The 25,018-nt window shown below is 43.3% G+C and overlaps 1 protein-coding gene across 1 annotated transcript in view; it reads right to left on the bottom strand.

Moving 5' to 3' along the window:
* CDKL2 (cyclin dependent kinase like 2) overlaps positions 1–25,018 on the bottom strand; it is a 305,603-nt gene that overhangs the window by 114,805 nt on the left and 165,780 nt on the right. Inside the window, exons 3-4 of the mRNA XM_069230289.1 lie at positions 9,882–10,076; positions 8,253–8,431 (exon numbers count right to left, since the gene is read on the bottom strand). Of these exons, the coding sequence (XP_069086390.1) occupies positions 8,253–8,431; positions 9,882–10,076 (374 nt within the window). The remainder of the gene's footprint in view (positions 1–8,252; positions 8,432–9,881; positions 10,077–25,018) is intronic.

Genomic DNA, 25,018 nt, shown 5'->3' with positions numbered 1-25,018 from the left:
TGGCACAAAGGAGGTGAGCCTTTGAGGCTCACCGCCAGGTGTGACAATTCCTGCCTGGGGGAGGTGTTAGCATCTCCACCCAGTGCAGGCTTTGTTACTGGCCTCAGAGTGACAAAGGCACTCTCCCCATGGGGCCAGCAACATGTCTCGGTTTGTGGCAGGCTGCTAAAACTAGTCAGCCTACACAGATAGTCGGTTAAGTTTCAGGGGGCACCTCTAAGGTGCCCTCTGGGGTGTATTTGACAATAAAATGTACACTGGCATCAGTGTGCATTTATTGTGCTGAGAAGTTTGATACCAAACTTCCCAGTTTTCAGTGTAGCCATTATGGTGCTGTGGAGTTCGTGTTTGACAAACTCCCAGACCATATACTCTTATGGCTACCCTGCACTTACAATGTCTAAGGTTTTGTTTAGACACTGTAGGGGTACCATGCTCATGCACTGGTACCCTCACCTATGGTATAGTGCACCCTGCCTTAGGGCTGTAAGGCCTGCTAGAGGGGTGTCTTACCTATACTGCATAGGCAGTGAGAGGCTGGCATGGCACCCTGAGGGGAGTGCCATGTCGACTTACTCGTTTTGTCCTCACTAGCACACACAAGCTGGCAAGCAGTGTGTCTGTGCTGAGTGAGAGGTCTCCAGGGTGGCATAAGACATGCTGCAGCCCTTAGAGACCTTCCTTGGCATCAGGGCCCTTGGTACTAGAAGTACCAGTTACAAGGGACTTATCTGGATGCCAGGGTCTGCCAATTGTGGATACAAAAGTACAGGTTAGGGAAAGAACACTGGTGCTGGGGCCTGGTTAGCAGGCCTCAGCACACTTTCAATTGTAAACATAGCATCAGCAAAGGCAAAAAGTCAGGGGGCAACCATGCCAAGGAGGCATTTCCTTACAGTGACAATAAACTGGAATTTAACCTTTGTACTGTAATATAAAATAGGTGAATGTGTGTGTGTTCATTAGTACAGTAGCTCCAAATAACAGTTGTTATTGGACTACATTTATGTTCACCAACATGGACTATATACATATATTACATTGGAGGAGCTAGTACCAGTGTAATTATAATTAGGTCTAATTTTCCATAGACAAGGCCTTTACTGTGTCGCTTGACGAATTGCCACTTAAAAATAAATAGTTCACTCACTTTGGCTCCTTCAAAGAAAGTTTCACACTGATCCATCAAGGGGAGGCAAAGAAAAAAGAGTGCCCAAAAACCTAAATTTCCCATATTAATTTCCATGGGAAACTTTGCTCTCCAATACAGAACAAATACCTGAACGGAATTAGACTAAATTGGGCAGAAAGTTAGAACTTTACTCAGAAAGTGTGCTTTTCATTATTTGGTGTAAATCCATTCAGTACTTTTCAAGAAATTTGGATTTGAAAAAGGAGCTTGGTTCATCATAAACGGGTTAATCTCATGAAAAGTTAGTGGTCGCTAGATGGCAAGACTGTTGTGTTGCGGGACTCCTGTGACCCTAACACAGGACACCAGCAGTGCTAAAGATTAACAAAAATACTCAGCAATACTCAAATCCATTTGGCTGACAGAGTCTTTTCTCTTGTACCACAGTACCCAGGACCAGATGTGGTACCTCACGATCTGATTGGCCAGGCGCAAGAGCTCAAGTAAATATTGTGGCAGTCATTACAGGACTCAGTTCCTGTGTCCTAAAAAAATGTTTAGAATGGGCATAAGAAACCAGGTTAGGGACACTTGACCCCCTGCCATGCAGTTTTCTCATTAGTGATGTCAATTTAGATGTTGCAGTTATCAATGATGTCATAAAACATGTCATGAGCGATGTAGTATGTGAGTCAATTAGCAATGCCTGGTGAGGGTGTGAGTTATAGTTACTTGCGATAACTATAACTGGTGAATTTCAGTTGTTTTGTGCATTATGTGTTAAGTGGCTTTTTCACCTAAATGTAACATCCATTTAACCTTTGTGTTTTTTCAGTGACTTTCTAAGTTTTTTTTTATCAACATAATGTAAGATATTATTACAACTCCTAACCATATTGTCACTTTAATCCGTAACCTTTGTTTTTTTTCTGTGAATTTAAGTATTTTTTTAATGCAAAGTAAGATGTCCATTACCTATCGCAGGGTGGGGTTGGGACCCCAACCCCCTGCATTGCATGGCCTTTGGTGGGGTTTGGGTGTGGTGACTGGTATGCATCTGGGGTTAGGGTGTGGTGACTGGTATGCATCTCCCATCCCTGAGCCACTTAAGAGCTCTAGGGATCCCATCCCCCAGGGTCAATAATTTTTTTGAGGGAGGGGACCTCTGACCCACCCCTCCTCCTCCTGCTCCTACTCATGGAGCCTTCCAAATACCCCAGGAAACCAATCCCCAGGGCTGGTTTTCTTTTTTCAAGGGCAGGGGGGCCTAGGACCCCCCTCCCTAACCACTTAAGGACCTTGTGATGACATTTGTTTTGCAAGCCTCGAAAATCTAGCTGGGTTTATTCTTTTGTGTAATTTTTACATAACACGAACTTGTGCCAAAAGAATTCAAGTGCTTTAAATAAGCACCGGATTACATTATGCATGGGTAGATTTTTGTGTGTCACGAGAATATCAAGTTATTTGCGTAAAATCGCTGGATAATGACCCAACAGTGAGAGTCGAACATGATTACCTAGTTTCAAAGTCAATAGTCAACTGTTGTGGCCACTGGGCCAGATCTCCTCCTCCTTCCTCTTTCTGTGTCTGTATCATTGTATTCAACGTCACCAATGTACATTACTGCCGTGGTTCCGCTTACAAAAATAACGAAAGTCAATTTGCAAAAATATTAAAGTCAATTTGCACAAATAGGTCAGACGGATGTTAGAATTTCAAATGTACTGGCTTCTATCATTGTCGAAATAGTGTACGATCTGCTTGAGAGGCAATTTCTGTGGAACGTTTGCCCTTGGAGGGAGGTTTATTAAAGGAGACCCGGCTTTGGATTAGGTCAGATGCTCATGTAGTTGCCATTAGAGTCGCCAGACCCCTGTCTTGTGTACTGAGGCAGTTTCCATGGTCGCGCGGTTTCAACAATAACTGCGCATAGCTTGAGACCAGTCGATAGCGGTGTTGCTGTGCGCGAGATTAGTGATACAAAGATTAGTCAAGGAGAGAGTTTACTCATTTTCTATAATTTCAACAGAATGTTTGCCCTCTCTGAATCCTGGTCGTCTAGGTAAAGAAAGCTGTGCTCGGTCATGGAATTTTGAAATATATTTGAACGGCAACCTAGAAAAGTGACCGATAATTTGATTGGGTGAAAATAAATTTACAAAATAATTGGCAACCACTATAACATACTTTGAGAAATGCTGTTACCATAAGGCACCACTGGGTCACTGGGACATCATGTGCTCGTGTTACACATAGCATTTGTGTTTTGTGTATTAATGAAGCTTTTGCTGTTTTTCTCTAAGGTTTTCCTATAACTGGATGTTATCCTAGGCACAAAGGGGCCTACTTGCAAGAAAGTGGTGAACCAGTCCTCATGCGCAACTTTTCTTGCGACCCCCTTGCCCCTCCTAACAACACCATGGCTGTGCAATATTTACAATATGGCGCACCATGGCAGTTGTGACCACAACAGCAACAACATCTTTGACGCTGTTGTGGTTTTTTGCTGCACTAGTGCCAAAATTGTTGGCGGTTGTGTAACACAGCACAGGGATGCCCAAGGATTATTATGGGTGCATCACTTTAACGCCTGCTGTGAGCAGGCGTTGAAAATGACAGAAAAAATGAGCAGTGAAATCCTGTGCATTTTACTGCAGCATTTTTTCAGGCCTCCCTGCATGTGAACGCTTCACCATGCATACATTATGCCTGGCGCAGACATAATGTGGCACAAGGGGTTGCAAAATTGTGCAATGCATGCATTGCGGCACTTTGTAAATATAGCGGAGGAACTGGCCCCCTTAACGCCACCTTAGCATAGTAAAAATGACGCTAGCGCGGCATTAACACAGCGCAAGGGGCTTGTAAATCTGCCCCAAAGTTTTACTGCTTTCTATTCTTCTGCACTGAGACCACTGCATTTTGAAATGTTGCATACATGTGTATGTGGACAATTATTGTTGACGTAAGTACTGGTGGACCAACTGTGTTAGCTATAAGTGGCTTCTGGTGAGTGGTGACGTAACTGACATAACGAATAACAACTAATGTGCACCACTAGGAGCTGTGGTCGACTTTGGACTCTTTATGGTGGTTCTCCATTTGCACTAAATAGTGCTGACCTGGATGGAGGGGTGCTGTGTTTAGCAATGAATTACGAAACTTGCGATTTAAAAGCACCTGCTGGAAAGTCCCTCGTACTTAAGCCTTCATGAAGCAATCAAATGTCAAGATAACTCTTGTGGTTAATGTTCCTAACAAGGAGGGAGATGGGAGTTTTATCTGGCGGCGGCTTTGACTCACCATAAAGTAAAGTAGAGGGCTAATATGCCTGCAGCACAGAACAGAACTATATTTGATGACGATAGCTGAGTCGATTAGTAAAGCCAGCCTTTACAAGCACTTTAAAACAAATGAATGTATGTGAAAGGGGGCTATGGAGAGACGAGGAGCACATTTGCCGGGTGGTAGTGAGGGAGTCCGAGGAGGTGGTCATGGGGTGGCGAGGGCACCAAAACAGACTGTCGCACAGGTCGCCACCAATGCTAAGGCCGGCCCAGGGTGGCCTAGTAGAAGCATGTGATGCAGCAAACCTCCCTGCGCCATTATATGCACAAGATGCTTCAAGATTATTGGGACACAGTGTGTGCACAAAATAGAAGCCACATGCAACAGGATGGAATGATCTACTCAACAGGTACTAGCACAATAAAATGTTGAACTGTGCAAAGAGGTAGCTGGCAACAGCACTCTACGCAAAGCTAGTAAAGTTCATTCTATAATGTGTGGCATGACAAGTGAGTGAAGGGGACTGAGAAAGTAGTATCATGTGACAGCCTGGAGCACAGTGTCAATCTGGGGACACTGTCTAAAGCACGGGTAAGACAAAGAATAAGGGGAACAAAGGCAGAGCAGGGCAAATTCAAAAGGGGAGGACAGTGAGGGCTTTAATTTGACAGACCAGTGTGGATGAATAGGACGAGGTACAGATAGGCTTAGTGGGCCATAATAAGGCATGCAGAGGATGTAAGGACGCTCATGCTGGTGGGGTGGAGAATAGAACAATCAGAAGGAAGGGCAAGGTAGAAGCACCCAACAAAGGACAAGAGAAGAGTGACAGTGGCAGAGGGAGGTGGAGGACATCAATGGGGGCTACAGTGGCAAAACAAAGGCCCCGCATCCCCCGTAGTGCAGGGGGGGGCAGAGTTCCAGGGGGTCCCCTCAGCACAGCACCTGGCCTGAGTGAGTCTGGGTGGGGGGGGAGGCTCCATTCCATGTTCTTTCAAGGGGGCTCCGTCCAGTTTCGTTGCGCTACTGTGGGACTAGCATGAAAGGTGGAGTCAGCACATAGAGCAGTGGCCTTGGGGGGGAACAGCTGTGGGAGGTTGCTTTGTCATTCCATGCTGCCTCTGTACCAAGGTGTTTCATCTTACATCACGTGGAATCACGTGCTGGGGACTTTTGGGACGGTCCTTCCAGAGGCAGTTGCAGCAGGTTACTCCCCTCCATAGATGTACTTACAATTTCTTCTTAATTAAAGCCATGAACACCTCACGGCTCCTGAAAAATATTTACAGTGGCACTAGCAACAGAGGGAAAAAAGGAACTCGCTTCAAAGGAGGATGAGGTGTCATTCACTGAAAACTAACTTGAAGGCGTTGCATTGTCAGATGGAGTGCCAAAGGATGTTGCAGAGCTAAACTGGTTAAAAATCAAAGCTCAGCAAGGCACAACCCAGGTTGGCAGGATAATAAAGAAATGCAATTTCTATCATTTTTCGGTTAGTCAGAAATCCTGTCTTGTCGTAACTGTTGCCTAGCAACCATCTAAACAAGCACCATCGTGAACTGGTTTGCTTTGCCCCTGCAATCTAAGTGGTTCCTGCTTAGTTCACTTTCTCATTAGCGGGCTAAAACCATCCCCCCAGCGCCCTTGATGGCACATGTAGAAGGCATATGTGTGCTTCAAGAAAAAAAGGTGTAAACAGTTTCTAGGCAACTCCTAGGGGGGAATGTTTGGGATAAGTGTACTGAAGCATCAGTCGTTCCTTTTAACCTGATGGTCAGGTCGAGATATTTGGTTGTCTGTGTGCAGGAGAGTCACTACAGCATCCCCGGACTCAGAGCCTGAGCTGACCTCAAACAAGAGTTTGATGTGCGCAGGTAGTGGGGCTAGGCAGAAAAGGGCTTCTTTGACCAGAGGAGGAGGCAGAGTCAGCTGTGAAATTACAAAGTGCTGTCACTCAAAATGACTGACGTCTCAGTTACTGGAGGGCTAACCCATAAAGTGCATGACACTGAAAAGAAAGACAAAGTTGAAGGGACTGATCCATTGCCCATTTTTTGTGTACTGGTTGGACGTTTGAATGACACACCAACTGAGAAATGGCTAAATGAGGTTGACCCTAAACCCATTTTTTAATACCTCTATTATTTTTGTAGATTACACGAGGTTGTTAAAAGCCAAAACTTTTTCTAGACCAGACCTAAAAAAATAATTAACTCTTGCTCAGACGTGTTTGGCTCCAATATTTGCTCTTCAGTGATGCTGATTAGTTGCTCTTGTAAATTTCTAATGTAGTTGTATAATTATTTTTAAAAAACAGTGCTTTTCGCAAACATTCTTCACCAATACCATAATTACACAACTAGTTAACCAGTTCTGTTCAATCACGTACTTGCAATTACAGCATGGCATTAACTGCATGGAATATTTCGGTTCAGCGAGCCAATATGTATCTCACAGTTTCTCACTTAAGCGCCACTAATGCTCTACCTTCACTAAAATGTGAAACATTGTTAAAACTTGTCAACATATAACAGGGGCCATAAAAGGACACTCAGGGTTAAAAATACAATAACTTCAACAGCAGTATTGACATCCGTGAAATAACTCAGGCAACCACCCTCCTTCAAAGAAAGCACATCAAACTGACATCCTCACTGGGTCAGCCACCTTAACTACTTTGAGTGGACTACTAGACCACACATCAATGGTAGCGTTTCAACATATACAGACAAAACACACTTAGGGGGTCATTCTGACCCCCGCGGGCGGCGGGAGCCGCCATATGGCCGCGGAGGCCATTCTGGCTTTCCCGCTGGGCTGGCGGGCGACCGCCAGACGGCCGCCCGCCAGCCCAGCGGGAAACCCCTCCCCACGAGGAAGCCGGCTCGGAGCCGGCGGAGTGGGTATGTGCGACGGGTGCAGTGGCAAAGCAGACACTGAAATACAAAGTGGGGCCCTCTTACGGGGGCCCCACAACACCCCATACCGCCATCCTGTTCCTGGCGGGCGACCCGCCAGGAACAGGATGGCGGTATGGGGTGTCAGAATCCCCATGGCGGCGCAGCTTGAGGATTCTGCATGACAGCGTAAAACCGGCGGGAGACCGCCGGTTTTCCTGTTCTGACCGCGGCTGAACCGCCGCGGTCAGAATGTCCTGAGGAGCCTGATGGCGGTGCTCCCGCATCCCCGGCCCCGGCGGTCCTTGACCGCCGGGGTCGGAATGACCCCCTTAGTGAGTATGCAGCACCATAAACAATTACAAGCCTATTTCTCATGCCAAGCACGTAGACAACACACCTTTCACCTGGACGACAAGGCTTTACAAGTTACTTCAGGGCAATCGTGCACTATAGAAATACCAATCATCATAATATAACATTGTTAATAAAGGGGAAAACATTTCCAGCATCAGAGATGATCATCAGAAGAGAAGGTGGTTAGGTACTAAACAAGGGAAGAACACATTTAGATGTGTTACACTTGAAGGTTGTCGGTCAAAATATCAAATACAAAAATATCGACCTGCAGCAAAACAGACCCCAAGAGGAGCATGGAAGGCCTCTTCTGCCATTATTGGAGGCCATTAGCAAAAGAGGATTGCCTGTTGATTAAGGACCCCAACTCCATATCTACATCTACATTGATGATATTGCACAATCACTATCTTACACTTGCCCTTATTGCAGGTTGATAGTTAAGTCTCCATATTGTAATACCACTCCCTTCTGAAAGTGCTAAATTAGGCAAGTTTTGAAAAATAGGGTTGTAGATTTTGCCATCATCATCTCTCGTTATTAAATAAATAAAATAATGATCTGCTGGTTCTTACTTCCCATACTTGATGTCGCCAACCAGTAGTTCTGGCGCCCTGTACCACCTCGTAGCCACGTACTCTGTGTACACCTCTCCGGGCGCTGCCAGGGCCCTTGCGAAACCAAAGTCACACAATTTCACTACTCCAGACTGGGAGACCAATATGTTTTCTGGTTTAATGTCTCTGTGTATGATCTAAGAAAAAATAATACGTTTTCACTGAAATAGATGCACATATGGAATGGCAAAACGTGTTAATGGAAGATATGGTTTGGATATGTATTAACAAAAGCTAGAAACATGTTTACACTTTCATGGGCCTTTAATTGACGCCTCGTTTAGCAACCATATAACACGTAATATTTTGGTAGATCAGAAGTCTGGAAATAACTGTATAGATAGCTTATCAATCACACTGAGGTACATACAGCTAATAATTGGATGCAAGCCTTATTTTTTCAGAAACTTTGTCTTTGATCCAGTCCCCCCCCAATTATATTCAATAAACAGAGAAAACACTACCCATCTACTTGTTAGCCATACAATTGTACACAACCCATTCCATAGAAACCCTCCTTATTGATATGAAGGTTGCATATCTCTGCCTCTCTTCAGCTAGCAGAGATTGGGATGGGTAACGCAGTGGGTAATCGAGGGTTGTATCTGCGCTTTTTGAAAAGGCCTCATAGTCTCTGCAGCACCGAAAGGGGACTAAAAATTATTTTGGTGTTGGACTGCATCGTTCTTACCTTCCCATCTCCCCTCCAAACAGGAGGGGCACTACACACGGAAGATCATGCATTCTTTTAAATGTAGAAATGCTATATTTGCGGCAGAGTTGTCGCGAAACAGGTGATGGCAGAAAGTTGTCAAGTTGGCTCCATAACAAAAGAACAACACGGAATTAGCCTTGTTTTGTAAATTGCATCTTAATTAATGACTGTATGATATTTTCTCCTATTAATAGCACGGAGTAGAGCCTTTTGCTTTTAGGAGCTATATCTACCTACATTTTCTAAAATGGAATATCTCCGGTTTTACTGATTAGACTTTTTGTCATACTGTTATCATTTTATTTATTAAAATTTATTCTATTGTTCTACATTAGTTTTGTGTTTTTCCTGTGTTATATTTTCACTTTATTGCAGTTTGTGTGCTGAATAAATACTGCACCCACTGCCTCGAAGTTAAGCCTGACTGCTTAGTGCCAGACTACCAGTTAGTTAAGCACAAGTTAATTTAGTGGCTTTGTGGTTCACCCTAACAAGGATTGTAGCTATTGCCTGAATGGGGCTTGCATCCCCCCTCAACAAATAACCCAATTTCCTACAGGCATCATTCACACCACACATTAGGAAGTTAAAAATGAATTTAATTAACTGGTCCTGGCTCCTGTACATATGTAAGATGTGTGCTGGTACTGCCCAAGAATGTCTTTGGGGCCTAGAGGCATTTCTCTGGGTAGAGACTGCTCTCAAAATCATTCAAGGCATTTGGAAAATTGAGCCATGTATTAATCATTGGAACTTACAGTACAGACAACAGCAAAGCACACACATTCTATACTAATATTATCAGGATTCTTGTTTGACTCATTCTTATGACTGACTCTCCATTTATGTTCCATGCGCTGTACACAACTTACATTGTGACTGTGGCAAAATCCGATTCCCTTAATAATCTGAAATAAATATTTCCGAACTCGGTTGAAATCAAGTCCATTGGGGAACTGCTCAAGGTCATCGAGGACTGTGTGGTCTACAAACTCAAAAACCAGGTACCAGCGTTTTTTTTTCTTGCACACTTCTAGGAGGTTCACCAGGTTCTCATGCCTCAGTTGCTGTAAGAAAGAAAACAAGGTCCTTCAAAAATAGAAGTGTTTAACAGCATTGAGTGACAGTCTAACTCTACTGTAGTTAACCAAAGAACAAGCCACAAACGATTAAATGTAAAGGATAAAAAGACTCCCACAGGACAAAGCACTGTGGTACTGAGTTCATTTTAGTAACACGCAGTGCTCAACACATGATGACAATCCTCCCAAACTCTAACTTGAGTCCACGGCTACTGTTGTGAAGACCACCCTCATGCAATATTGTTCTCCCCACAAAGCTCCCACGTTTCCCAGGTCTGAGCGTGAGTAGCTGATCCACTCAAAGATTTTTCCTTGCAGTCTGGTACATGCAGTCCGAAATATACAATGGGATAAACAGCAAGAGAATGTAAACTAAAAGCCTTGACTGGACCAATTACTCAGCCATGGAGCCATGAAACCTGAGTACTGTTACCACAATCAGGATGGACCTCTTTCATCTAAACATTAGCGCAATGGCAGTGCTAGTGACTCTGGTTAAACCTTTGGTGATAAAGAGTTATTATTGCATGTTCCAGTACACACTTTAAGACTGTCTGAGTGGTAACCTGTGCTTACACTGACCTAATACAATTGCAAAAGAACATACCTTACCAGCTTTGGTGATGCAATGTTAGTGCATTGTACTGAATATTATCCCAAGGCCCATATTTACACTTTTTTAGCGCCGTATTTGCGTCATTTGTTTGATGCAAAAGTGGTGCAAATGTACAAAAAACAATTATATTTTGCAAGTTTGCGCCGTTTTTGCGTCAAAAAATGACACAAATGCAGCGCTAAAAAAGTATACATTTGGGCCTAACTCTCAGGACCATCATAAATAAAATCATATTACTTGAGTGATGCTTTTGGGAAACGTTGATTTTACTATGAAAGAAGTATAAGTCTGGAAAGATGCAAAGGACATTTTTCTGGGAGTAAGAACTAAAGGAAGAACTGGTAAAGCTATTAGGGTTGGCTATTTTTTTAGTGAAAGTTATTCTTCATCGATTCACAAGTTTCTGTGTGTGGTGTGGATGAGTGGGTGTATGAATGTTATAAAGACTCACGGATGAATAAGAAAGGTATACCCTAAGAATTTTGGGGGCCCATGTTTGCGACAGCTTTAAATTTATGATCCAATGTTATCTTTTCATACCCTCTGTGGTCAGATCACTGACACTGCACGGGCACACTGATCTAAATTCTAAACGTGTTTCCTTCTAATATCTCGGGATAGTGATGTGTGTTTTCAGTATTGTAATATAGCAGCAGCTCACAACTAATATTGTATATTTTTACTGTGACCCACTGCCATATCCCATATGTGAGGTCCTGGTGTTGTCTAAAATGAACTTTTTATGGATGTTGCATGGTACTGAAAAACCTAAACACAACATTGCTTGGCAAAATGTTTGTAATAGACTTCCATACATCACCCGCATTAAAAATAAATTAAAGGAAAATAGTATTTTAAACAATCTGTATGTAAGAACTATTTAAGGCAGGAGGGTGTGAAGAACAAAGTCAGATAAATCAGGGGCCCCCCGAAAGCCTGGAGCCCCAGGCCACAGCCCACTTTGTCTGTGCCTTAAAACGTCTCTGAAACAATGAGTGAATGGATGTGTGAATAGATGAGAATATGACCCCTTAGTAATCCTTAGTGTAGTTTGAGATTTGCATGATCTCTAATTCATCTTAAATGCTTGTTCAGATTTGCTCTCAACAATCTTGAGTGACATGCCAGAATTGAACCATTACTTCGAAGACTTGTCTGCATTATTATCCTGATGTCATCAACATACTTCAAAGCCAAACAACCATCTTATCTAATCAGCAGAGCCAAACTCTCAATGTAGATGAGGAGTAACATCGATGATAGTGAGGATCACTGAAGTACTCCACATTTTACACCCTAGCTACAAGAACGGAAGAGAGAGAAATAAAGAGTAGTAGCAAATCTCCAACAAAGAGGAGAACCAGAGAGCAATGGTACATGTGACTCCTATTTCTCTAAGCCTAGATTTAAGTAAACTGTGGTCCACTGCATTGAATGAAGCAGATAGGTTTCACAAATTCACACCGCCATTTGCCTCCCATAAACAATGTTCATCAGCTCATCTATTGCAACTTACATTGTGGTTTCTATACCTCTTCCTGGCCAGAAGTCATCCTTCCAGGGATAAAGGAGCTGGTTCACTGGGCCAGCATCAATGCAAACAGAGGGGCTTTGGTGGGTTTCACTCAGGAAGCAGAAAGCTAACACTGAACAACCCAGGCATCGCAGGTTTCAGGTAGATGGACCTGGAAGAAGTTCTGGCAGGGTGGCATGTTCATCTTGTACATAGCCAACCTTTCCAAAAGGACCAACATTATTTTGTGCTGCTTACAATAGGGTTCCAAATGGATACCACAATTTACTCAGTCACCTGTGCATCACATACATTAGTTATATGGACAGGGTGGGCCTTTAACATGGGGGACTGTTAGGTATATCCCCAGCAGATGCCAGTATCTTTCTACTATATATCCCATGCCACGTGTTAGTTACTGCATAAGCAACACAAAAGGATGATGGGCTGAGTGCTGAAACTTTTCAAACACTCACTCTCAGTCACAGTTCTGGGTTAAATACATCACTCTTTTGCTCAACATGCCACCCTAGTTTGTACCCAGACATATGCAAATCAGTCTTGACACTGTTCCCCAAGGTAACAGCCCAGCCCAAACTGCCAGGCCAGGTCCTCTCTGGACCTTAAACAAGTATCCTGAGACCGTTTTCAGAGTATCATCCCTCCTTAGCCAATCTAGCTTGAATCAAGTGGCACTGTGAACAAGGGACCCACGTCTAGTCATACTCTGGCCACTTAGGTCAACTTTAGCAACACAAAAGGATGATGGACGGAGTGCTGAAACTTTTTTAACACTCATCCCTAGTCATAAATCTGGGTTTAATCCATCGTTCTTTTGCTCACCATGCCACCCCAGTATGGACCCAGCCATGTGCAAATCAGTCTTGACGATGTTCCCCATAGCAACAATCCAACCCGACCTGTCAGGCCAGGTCCTCTCTGGATCGGAAACAAGCATCCTGAGACCGTTTTCAGGGTATCACCCTCCTCAGCCAGGCTAACTTGAATCCAGTGGCACAGTGAGCAAGGGACCCACATCTGGGCATACCCCGGCACCTGGGGTGACTTTAGCAACACGAAAGGATGATGGACGGAGTGCTGAAGCTTTTCAAACATTCACCCCTAGTCACAGCTCTGGGTTTAATCCATTGTTCTTTTGCTTACCATGCCACCCCAGTATGGACCCAGCCATCTGAAAATCAGTCTTGACCATGTTCCCCATAGGAACAGTCCAGCCCAGCCCAAACTGCCAGGCCAGGTCCTCTCTGGACTGTAAACAAGCATCCTGGAAGCAGTTTTGGAGTATCACCCCTCCTCAGCCAGGCTAGCTTGAATCCAGTGGCACAGTGAGCAAGGGACCCACGTCTGGGCATACCCTGGCTACCCATGGGTGACTCTAGCAACACATAAGAATGATAGATGGAGTGCTGAAACTTTTCAAACACCCACCCCAGTCACAGATCTGGGTTTAGTCTATCATTCTTTTGTTCAACATGCAACCCCAGTTTGGAACCAACCATATGCAAATCAGTCTTGACTGTGTTCTCCATGGGAACAGTCCAGCCCAAACTGTCAGGCCGGGTCCTTTCTGGACCGGAAATAAGTATCCTGAGACTGGTTTCAGGGAATCACCCCTCCTCAGCCGGGCTAGCTTGATTAGAGGCCATGTGTAAAGTATTTATCCTTCACTTCAAATAGTATTAAAGTGAAAACACGAGAAAATAAAAATATTCCCACACCAATTTAGAAAAATAGAGTAACATTTTATAAATTATTTGACAATGAAATAACAAAAAGCAATCAGTAGACCAGGGGATATGCTATCAAAATAGTGGCTAGAAGCACAAGGTGCCGGACCAGGGGAAACTCACAAGTTCAGGCCGACTGTGATGAAGTGTGTGCTGTATACAGGGACTTTGTTATGCCTAATAAAGAAAGTACCTTAAATCCTGGTTATGCACAGCGCTGCGAGATCCCGCATCAAGGATATTTCCAGGATGCAGGGGTTCAGAGGAATCTGTGGGGCTAGGATGCAAAGTCCTGCATCGTCGTTTAGGATGCTGTCAACGGGGGGCATGCAATAAAAAGTCCTACATTGGGGATGCATCACGCAGTGGTGGTTAAGAAGAAGCTGCAGGCTGCAATGCGAGGTCCTGCATTAGGGATGCATCAACCTGCAGCTGTTCCGATGCGGCTACATGGTGATGCGTCGTGCTGCCTCGGGTCTGCTCACAGGACCACAGCTGGGATGGCAGAGCACTTTCAGGCCCACTGTCAAGGGTCCAGGATTAAGCTGGTACCACGTGGGGGGTAGGACTCACAGCAGACAGAGTCCCGGTACTGGGATAAAGGTGGTTAATGCCTTTCCTGTCCTGGGTTCAAGATGCAGGTCCAGTCCATTTCACTCAGGCAACAGGGCAATAGAGAGGCAGTCATTGTGCCAGAGCAGTACAATAGTCCTTCTGAGTCTTCTACAGGTCCAGAGGTGTAATGAAGAGTTGGGTCTGAGGGTCCATTATTTATACCTGGTGTCCAATTTGAAGTAGGAGAAGGCGTCCACCCCTAGAGGAGCTTAGAATTTCCTGCCTCCCTGCCCTATCCCCTGCTTGTCTCGGGTCACAAAAGACTCTTTGTGAGTGTGCTCAAGCAGAGACTTTATGTGTAAGTGTTGTAGATGACAGCTCCTCCCCCTCATCAAATCAGAGAAGGCCCATCCTACCAACACCTATTACCCTATACACAAAGACCAGCTGCCAGTCCTAGTCATGTGACCCAGAATACAGGCTTCAGACACCAAGTGGTAAGGACGAGAAAATGACAACTTTCTCTAAGTAGTAACATCCAACAATGTTTTAATAGATGCTAGTAAGCGTTAATTTAAAAAAAAAAAAAAAAGAAAGACAAGCGGGAGACACCAATTTATAGATTATAATAGTTGTATTTCCGTTTACAAACAAAGAGAAAGGAAGACAGCATTATTATTTTCCTGTTGAACAATGATTGTACAGTGGACACAAAGAGGCAGATTTAAGAAAAGGGGAGCTGTATCCAATGCACCGCTACTTTTCTTGTGCCCCTTAGCGCCCTCCTAGCGCCACCATGTGTGCGCCGTATTTAAGATACGGAGCACAATGGCGGTAGTTAGGAACTAGCTCCAAAATTTTGGACACTAGTTTTGAACTTTGCAGGACTAGCATCAAAGGTTTTGATGTTAATCCTGCAAAGCACATTGAGACCCATTATAAATAATGGTGTATCTCCTTTTAACGCCTGCTCTGTGCAGGCATTAACAATGCTGCAAAAAAGTGCACAAAGAAATCTTTCAGCTTCCTTCGTGCCATATTTTAATGGAGAAACGCCCCTCAAGGCCAGCGGCACGTAGTTAATTAGTCGTGTTGCCGATGGCGCGTCAAAACTTTCCCCCCATGGTTGTCTTTGTGTGGATTTCAGTCCTTTTCCACCAGCTTCACCTTTCAAAGGCCCAGGGACTGGACGGGGCACCACTTGGCAGAGCAGGAATCTCACCAGAGCGTCCAGGTGAGAGCAGGGGAAGTCTTTGATGGCCCTGAGACTTCAACAACAGGAGGCAACCTCAACTCAAGCCTTCGGAGATTCGTCTCAAGTAGGAATGCACAACAACGTCCAATCTTTGCCCCCTTTCACTGGCAGAAGCAGCAACTGCAGAATAGCCCAACAAAGCACAGTCACTGGCAGCACTTCTCCTCAGCTCTTCAGCTCTTCTCCATGGGAGAGATTCCTCTTGAATCCAGAAGTGATCTAATTTTCAGGGGTTTTGGGTCCAATACTTATACCCCTTTCTGCCTTTGAAGTAGGCCTACTTCAAAGGAAAGTCTCTGTTGTTCACAAGATCCTAACTTGCCAATGCCATGCCCAGGACACACCTAGATGGTTGGAAAATGCATTGTGAGAGGGCAGGCACAGCCCATTCAGGTGTAAGTAACCACTCCTCCCTCCAATCTAGTACAGATGGCTCATCAGGATGTGCAGGCTACACCCCAGCTACCTTTGTGTCACTGTCTAGAGGAGAGGTGCAAACAGCCCAAATGTCAAACTGACCCAGGCAGGGAATCCTCAAACAGGCAGAGTCACAGAACGGTTTAAGCAAGAAAATGCCTTCTTTCTAAAAGTGGCATTTTCGAACGAACAATCTAAAAACCGAAATCACCAACAGATGTATTTTTAAATTGTGAGTTCAGAGACCCCAAACTCCAACTTTAAATCTGCTCCCAAAGGGAATCTGCACTTTAATAATATTTAAAGGCAGCCCCCATGTTAACCTATGAGAGAGATACGCCTTGCACAGTGAAAAACAAATTTGGCAGTATTTTATTGTTAGGACATGCAAAACACATTATTACATGTCCCACCTTTAACATACTCTGCACCCTGCCCATGGGGCTACCTAGGGCCTACCTGAGGGGTGCCTTACATGTATAAAAAGGGAAGGTTTAGGCCTGACAAGTGGGTACACTTGACAAGTCGAATTGGCAGCTTAAAAACTACACACATAGACACTACAGTGGCAGGTCTGAGCCATGTTTACAGGGCTACTTATGTGGGTGGCACAACTAGTGCTGCAGGCCCACTAGAAGCATTTGATTTACAGGCCCCGGCCACCTCTAGTGCACTTTACTAGGGACTTACTAGTAAATCAAATATGCCAATCATGGATAAGCCAATTACACATACATTTTACATAGGAGCGCTTGCAGTTTAGCACTGATTAGCAGTGGTAAAGTGTCCAGAGTATCAAAAACAACAAAAACAGAGTCCAGCACATATCAACAACCTGGGAAGCAGAGGCAAAAAGTTAGGGGACACCATGCCAAGGATGCCAGGTCTAACAGTTCTATAGTGCCTTCCTGGACCCCCGACTACCACGCTGGATCCTTGCTCCCCATGACTATACAGCTCAGTAGAAGCCCTCAGGTGAGTCCTTTTATTTTGACTTTGCTTTACTTCACTTGACGCTTTACCCTAAGTGTACCCCAACCTGTATTTCCCTTTTTGCTTTCAGGCTGTAAAAGAATTTTGATATAGGTTTCATTCCATTGATTTCAAGCGACCATTCTAGATCCGCGTTTATACACTCTGTGAATATTAGCCACAGTTTTACCAAGTCTGTGGCTTGTGTCCTTTAGAAGGGGGGACAGACAGGGTGGGAGAGGACACAGTCTGCTATATTTGAGGAGGCAAACTCCTTTATCATTGCAATGCAGTTGCCCAGGGGTTCAAGAACCGAGCCACAACCGGAGACAATAGGATGTCCCGGGGAATTACTTGTGTCCTTGTGTATTTTTGAGAATACATATATCACGAGTGTGCAAGGGTGTGTGGTGTTAAGAAAATGATACTCCTTATCGGTGATGACACCTAGTCCCAGGGCCGCAGTGTGACTTGATAAGTGCTTGGATTTCAGATAAGGGTTCTGATTGAAATGGGCAATAGTGGTCCCTTAAGAGATTACAAAGCTTGTTTTTCAATGAGGGGTTAGCTGTATGGGAGGTACTCAAATTGTTGTTAAATTCCTAGTATTTCTTGAAGTATCTATTTTTCCAAAAATCTAGGATCTCGGGTGGCATACTGGAATATGGTGGAAGAAAAATTAAGTTGGGAAGAAAAGGGGACCAAATGGAGACCTGGTCTGAGGGTTTATTCAGAAAAAAGTACCTCAATCTGATTGGTCTAAAGAATTTTAGTAAGTCCTCATGTAAATTGAAGAAATTAATTCTTTCTGTGGGAACAAAGGACAAACCCCTACTCAAAAGGTTGATCTCCTGGGAAAAAAGTATATTATTTGACAGATTGAAGATGGGGATTATCTCAGTTTTGGAATTTAGACCCCTATTCGGAATAGTTAATGTGGGGGGTCCCTAGTGGTAGTCATTCCGGGAGGTCTGTCACTCCCATGATACTCGCAATGGAGGTTTCCTCTTTTTATTGACTAGCTCAATATGAAACAGGAACATCTCAAATTCACTTCAGATGCTAGCTATAACAATCTACCTTTTCTAGACCTCAGTCTCCAAATATGTGAGGACCTATAGGGACATCTATAGAAAACCCACCAAAAGAAATACACTTTTTGCTTTACCCTAGCAATCACTGAGGCATCTACAGGATGATTTACCGTACGGACAATTCCATATACAAAAGAATTGTAAGTGGGTAAAGGATTATTTTAGGGAGACAAATTAATGTTTAGAGAGTACCCACGTCGGCTATTCTCGGGCACCTTGAAACTCACCTGGTGTTTGCTTTACTCTAGCAACTACCCCAAAGGTCTACAGGACTGTTTACCGCATGGAGAATTCCTCCGTGCACAGAAGAATTGTAAGTAGAAAAAAGATTTTTTCGGAATGCTGCCACTCTAGTAGACAAATTGATTTTGAGAGGGTACCCTCATCAGCTAGATTCCCATGCTTTGAAAGATGCCTGGTATTGTCCAAGCGAGACCTTACTTGTCCCTAAAACCAGAACACAGAACGATTGTATACCGTTCATGTCTACTTTTTGTTCTTCAAGTAATAAAGTGAGTAAGGTGATTAAGAAGAATTGGGAGATCTTACGTACTTAGCCACTCTTTAACAAAGCCCCCTTGTTTTCTTACAAACAAGGTAACAATCTAGGTGACCATTTGGTGTACACCATAACCTGGCCCCAAAGACTAGTATCAATCAATCCATCACAACTTCCTGCAGTCTTCCACCGCTTGTTGGGACACTACAAATGCCAACATTGTAGAGTAGGTCCCTTGACATTCAATACAAAAGACATGAGAGTGGGTACCTAGGTCCTTCCATTAAAACAGTTCAGCATTTGCCGTACTACTAATGTCATTTATGCAATTGGCCGTCCATGCAACCTACTATATATTGGACAAAAAACACAAATGATTAAAACATGCAGTATCCGACATTAAAGCCGCATTAGGTGCAAGACTGAAAGCGCCCGCTTGTTTTTCATTTTCACATCTATGAACCATATGAAGAATGACTCATGTGGCAGGTGATTGACTAACCCACTCTTCCTTTATGAGGCAGAGACCTCTCACAGCTATTACTGTACTGTGAATGCTGCTGAATCACTCCGCACGATTATGTTAGAAATACATTGAATATCCTTGAGGAATGAAACAATATGGTCTCTTGTGCTTTTTCTGACATCCTGCTCCTGTACTAAGTTCTCATGAAGCTTATTCAATCTGTAAATATGCTTGTATATCAAATTATTCAGTATTTTATATATATATATATATATATATATATATATATATATATATATATATATATATATATATATATATATATATGTGTGTGTGTGTGTGTATATATATATAGATGTAGCTATATATATATATATAAATAAATATGTGTGTGTGTATATATGTACATTTATTTAATATATACATATATATATATATATATATATATATATGTATATATATATATATATATACCACATTGTTGGTCACTGAAGCACATTGATTGTTTCTTGCAAACAGACTGGGAGCCCTTTTTATATGGATAGTCTTATGTGTGCCTCTGATTTACCTTTTCTTACTTTTTTCTCCCTTTGGGTTTTACCTTCACTTACTTAGTGTACAACAGTTGTGCCCTTAGCATTTCCCTGTGCCAAGTTCGAGCCCTGTGGACTCTTCTCTTTTGGGTAATTCACTTATTTCCCCTTTCATTATGACCCCTAAATTTACATCCATTTGGTGGATTTGATAGCGTTTCTTGCTATGAAGCCCTTATGTCCAATGTGAAAGGAACGCTTATATTTTTAGTATTACCCCTGGGGTACCACTTTATTTGTACATTGTGGTCACCGTTCTAGTATTTTAACATGTCGTGACGCATCACATTTATTTAACCAGCGACTGCTCAATGATGGTGTTCCACTCTGTCAAATTATTCCGCTTGGAGGAAATATTGTTTCCCCGGTAAACATTCTTTTACCCATTTTCTTTCAATTTGTCTTACTATTTAAGCTTTGAGCGCCTTGATATGCACATGTTTTGGGCTTTTGATCGTGCCTTAGATTCTTCCTTTTTTTGTTATTGTTAGAAATTGTGTCTCTGGCTGGAAGTCAGTTTGCATTCTGTCCAAACAGGGACCCTTACTCTAGTCAGGGTAAGGGAGAAACACACCTGGGATAACCCCTGCTCACACCCTTGGTAACTTTGCACAAGCAGTCAGGCTTATCTCAGAGGTGATGTGTCAAGTATTTGTACCAACACACAGTAATACAGTGGAAACTCTAGAAAATAGACACCACACCAGTTTAGAAAAATAGCAAATATTTATCTAAATAAATAAGACCAAAACAACAAACATCCAAAATACACAAAGCTATGAATTTTTAAATATTAAACTTCTATATAGTGCTTACAAAACACAAATGCTTTGAATTGGTGATATTATGGCATTGTGACTGAGTCGTTCCCAACAATCCGACACCAGTGGCGCCGGTCATGGTGTCACACGGATCCCCAGGTGGAATACCTTGTGAAAACGAGGAAACAAGCCGTTGCACAGAGTCGGGGATCGTGGTGTCGCTGGATCCAAAGTGGCATCGGTTCCAGTGCTGCGGAGCGAAGGAGCAGAGGCATCACAAAGAGGCGTTGGGTCCTTACTGCAGAGTGGTGGAGGTGAGGTGGCATCAGTGCAAAGCATAGGATCCGCACACTTCCCGCAGAGTCAATATCTGGCAATTATGACGTGGTGCGCTGACTTCCATGGATTCGCGGACTTCAGTGAGGCTGCAGTGGGGTCGGGCCTTCGAGGTCGTTGCACTCCTGCGAGGACCATCGCTTCGGTTGTAGGCGGCGTCACGGGATTCAGCAGCAGCGTCAGTCCGGAGTTGTCCGAAGTCGGTTTCCTTGGATCTTCTTGATTTTCCACCAGCTTCTCCTTTCAGTGGGCCAGAGAATGGATTAGACACCACTTGGCAGGACAGAAGTCTCATCAGAGTCTAGGTGCTGGCAGAGGAAGTCTTTGTTGGCCCTAAAACATCAGAGCAGGGGTCAAGGTCAGTCCAAGCCCTTGGAGATTCTTCTCAAGCAGGAATATACCACAAAGTCCAGTCTTTGTCCCCTTTCACAGGCAGAAGCAGCAACTGCAGGGCAGCCAAACAAAGCACAGTCACAGTCAGGGGCAGCACTTCTCCTCAGCTCTTCAGGTCTTCTCCTTGGCAGAGGTTCCTCTTGATCCCATAAGTAATCTAAAATTCTGTGGTTTTGGGTCCACTACTTATACCCCTTTTTGCCTTTGATGTTGCACAACTTGAAAGAAAAGTCTCTGTTGTTTACAGGATCCTGCCTTGCCCAGGCCAGGCATTAGACACACACCAGGGGTTGGAGTTTGCATTGTGTAAGAGAAGGCACAGCTCATTCTGGTGTAAGTGACGACTTCTCCCTGCACTCTAGCCCAGATGGTTCATCAGGATATGCAGGCTACACGCCAGCCCCCTTTGTGTCACTATCAAGAGGAGATTCACAAACAGCCCACCTGCAGGTCTGACCTAGACAGGGAATCCACAAACAGACAGAGTCACAGAATGGCTTAAGGAAGAAAATGCCCACTTTCTAAGAGTGCCATTTTCAAACTAACAATCCAAAAACCAACTTCACTAAAAGATGTATTTTTAAATTGTGAGTTTGGAGACCTCAAATTACCAATTTCTATCTGCTCCCAAAGGGAAACTACACTTTAAGAATATTTAAAGGCGGCCCTCATGTTAACCTATGAGATAGATAGGCCTTGCAACAGTGAAAACCGAAATTGGCAGTATTTCAATGTTAGGACGTGTAAAAACACATCACCACATGTCCTACCTTTAACATACACTGCACGCTGCCCACGGGGCTATCTAGGGCCTACCTTAGGGGTGCCTTACATGTATAAAAAGGGAAAGTTTGGGCTTGGCAAGTGGGTACACTTGCCAAGTCGAATTGGCAGTTTAAAAACTGCACACAAAGACACTGCAGTGGCAGGTTTGAGCCATGTTTACAGGGCTACTCGTGTGGGTGACACAATCAGTGCTGCACACCACTAGTAGCATTTGATTTACAGGCCCTAGGCACCTCTACTGTACTTTACTAGGGGCTTACTAGTAAATCAAACATGCCAATGATGGAAAAGTCAATTACACATACAATGTCACAAACAGAGCACTTGCACTTTAGCACTGGTCGGCAGTGGTAAAGTGCCCAGGGTAACAAAAACAGCAAAAACAGAGTCCAGCACACAGCTGCAACCTGGGAAGCAGAGGCAAAAAGATTGGGGAGACCACGACAAGGATGCCAGGTCTAACAGTTCTATAGTGCCTTCCTGGACCCCCGACTACCACGCTGGATCCTTGCTCCCCATGACTATACAGCTCAGTAGAAGCCCTCAGGTGAGTCCTTTTATTTTGACTTTGCTTTACTTCACTTGACGCTTTACCCTAAGTGTACCCCAACCTGTATTTCCCTTTTTGCTTTCAGGCTGTAAAAGAATTTTGATATAGGTTTCATTCCATTGATTTCAAGCGACCATTCTAGATCCGCGTTTATACACTCTGTGAATATTAGCCACAGTTTTACTAATAGTTGAGCACCCATTCTCTTAACTGATTTCTAATTTAGGACCTTTTTAATTGTTATCCCAACTCGTGTCCTTCCTTTTTATTTCAGTATCTTTGAGTCCTGGAATGCGACAGGCTGGGAATGCTTCCCTGAGCCATTCCCCCTATTTTTGGCGGTAGGGATTATCCAGATATTTGACTGCACGTGACCTAATTGGGCTTGGATTCTGTTCCATGGTTTAGGTTCTGGTACGAGGCTCCCAACATTGTGCATGTGTAGGTGTTCATTACCCTTGGGTTGTTGACAGTCTGTAAAATCTGTTCTCTACCTTTGGCTTACCACTGCCCTTTTTTCTTCTTTTTCTCTCTTTAGATTCTTGGACAACCTACAGGTGTTGGCTGTAGGGTACCTCCTGCTATGAGCTTAATATTTGATTGGGTCTAACTTTTTTATAAAATGTTTTAATCTTTTGGTCTTATACTTCTTTGACAGCAATTGACTATCTTTAGTGCATTTTTGTCCTGATGATGATCTGAAATAGCAAGGGTCAAAACGCAGTTGACGTTTATTCAGCAGATTGTACAGCCCCTGATTTATGATATGATTTTGTGAAAGCTCTCTATACTACCTCATGTTTAATAGCATTTGAAGTCATTATCCATTTTGCTGTGTGTTTGTTTGCAGCAGCTCTATGGGTCCAATGTAGAATCATTGCACAATAGGAAAATAATGCAGATGCCGTCTTCCTTTCTTTTTGTTTGTAAAATGAAAATACAACTATTGTAATCTATTAATAGAGGCCTGCCTCAAGTTCTTTTTACATTCAAGTTTCTTTGAATTAACTGTTACTAGTGCCTATTTGGAAGTTGTTGTATGTTACTACTATCTACCCAGGTCTCAGCTGGGAATATGGGTTTCTCCTTTAGCCATTTACAATTATTTTCTAAAAGTGACATTTTCAGAATTGTGAATTAAAATCTGACTTTACTAATAAAGAGCGGTTTAAATTACAAATCTTTAGGAACTCGAAATTCCTACTTGCTCACAATTCAAAGTTAGCACTTATTAAATGTCAGAAGGTAGCCCAATATTATCCTACGGGAAAGTTAGGCCTTGCAGAGGTGAAAAATACGTTTTAGAGTTTTTCACTACCACGTCATGTAAAACTTAAAGGTACATATCCAGCTTTTTAAATACACTTCACATTGCCCTATGGGCATGGCCAGTGGAATTATGCGTATCCATAATTAAAGACTAGTCGCAATTACTGCAGAATCCATCATTTGCTGCATAATCTGCTGAATTCAACAAAAAAACAAAAAATAGGAGCAGATGTAAGAAAAGTGGTGCTGCATCCAGTGCAGCGCCATTTTCCTTGTGCCCCTTAGCACCCCTCTACCACCACCATGTGTGCACTGTATTTGGCACACAATGGCGTAAGGTAGGGGGCAATAGCATAAAATTGTTTGACGCCATTGATGAACAGTTCAGGGTGAATGCCAACATTTTGGCTAAACCTGAACAGTACTTAGGGGCCCATTATATATAATGGTGTGCCCCCTTCTAACGCCTATTCTGTGCAGGCTTTAAAAATGCAGAAAAAAATGACGCAAACAAATCTTTTCAATTTATTTGCACCATTTTTTCAGCCTCCCCCCCTTAATGGGAGAACACCCCCCCTGCATACATTATGCCTGGAGCAGGCATAATGTGGTGCAAGAGGTTAGAAAGTGGTGCAATGGATGCATTGCGCCACTTTGTAAATCTGGTGCAACGTTTTTTCCATAATATCTCCACATTAGCATAAAAAAATGACACTAATGTGATGATATTATGGTGCCAGGGGCACGTAAATCTGCCCCTTAATTTCTACTTTAAACGGTTCAAAAGTATCTAAATTTGCAGCAACACATGTTGCTGCACGCTGAAGGCACTTTACAAAACTGGACATTGCAACTGTCTGTTGCTTATTGCTATATTTGATGGTTAATCTTGTACTAATAAGGTGCAACCAGTGCCTAGACAGTGTTACCAAGTTTACAAATGACAAAATAATGAAGTATTGTTATTATAAAATGTGCTGCATAATGCCGCAAAATTTGCATTTTCTTTATGCATAATTTACTCAACCCTGCTGCATAATTTTACCCTTTCCTGCCACATAATTCCAGTGGTCCTGCTATGGGCCTACCCTAGGGGTGACTTAT

This window comes from Pleurodeles waltl, chromosome 1_1 (genome assembly GCF_031143425.1).
Source record: "Pleurodeles waltl isolate 20211129_DDA chromosome 1_1, aPleWal1.hap1.20221129, whole genome shotgun sequence".
Lineage (NCBI taxonomy): Eukaryota > Metazoa > Chordata > Amphibia > Caudata > Salamandridae > Pleurodeles > Pleurodeles waltl.
Note: the sequence above shows the minus strand (reverse complement) of the source record. Positions and strands in the feature narration are given on the sequence as shown.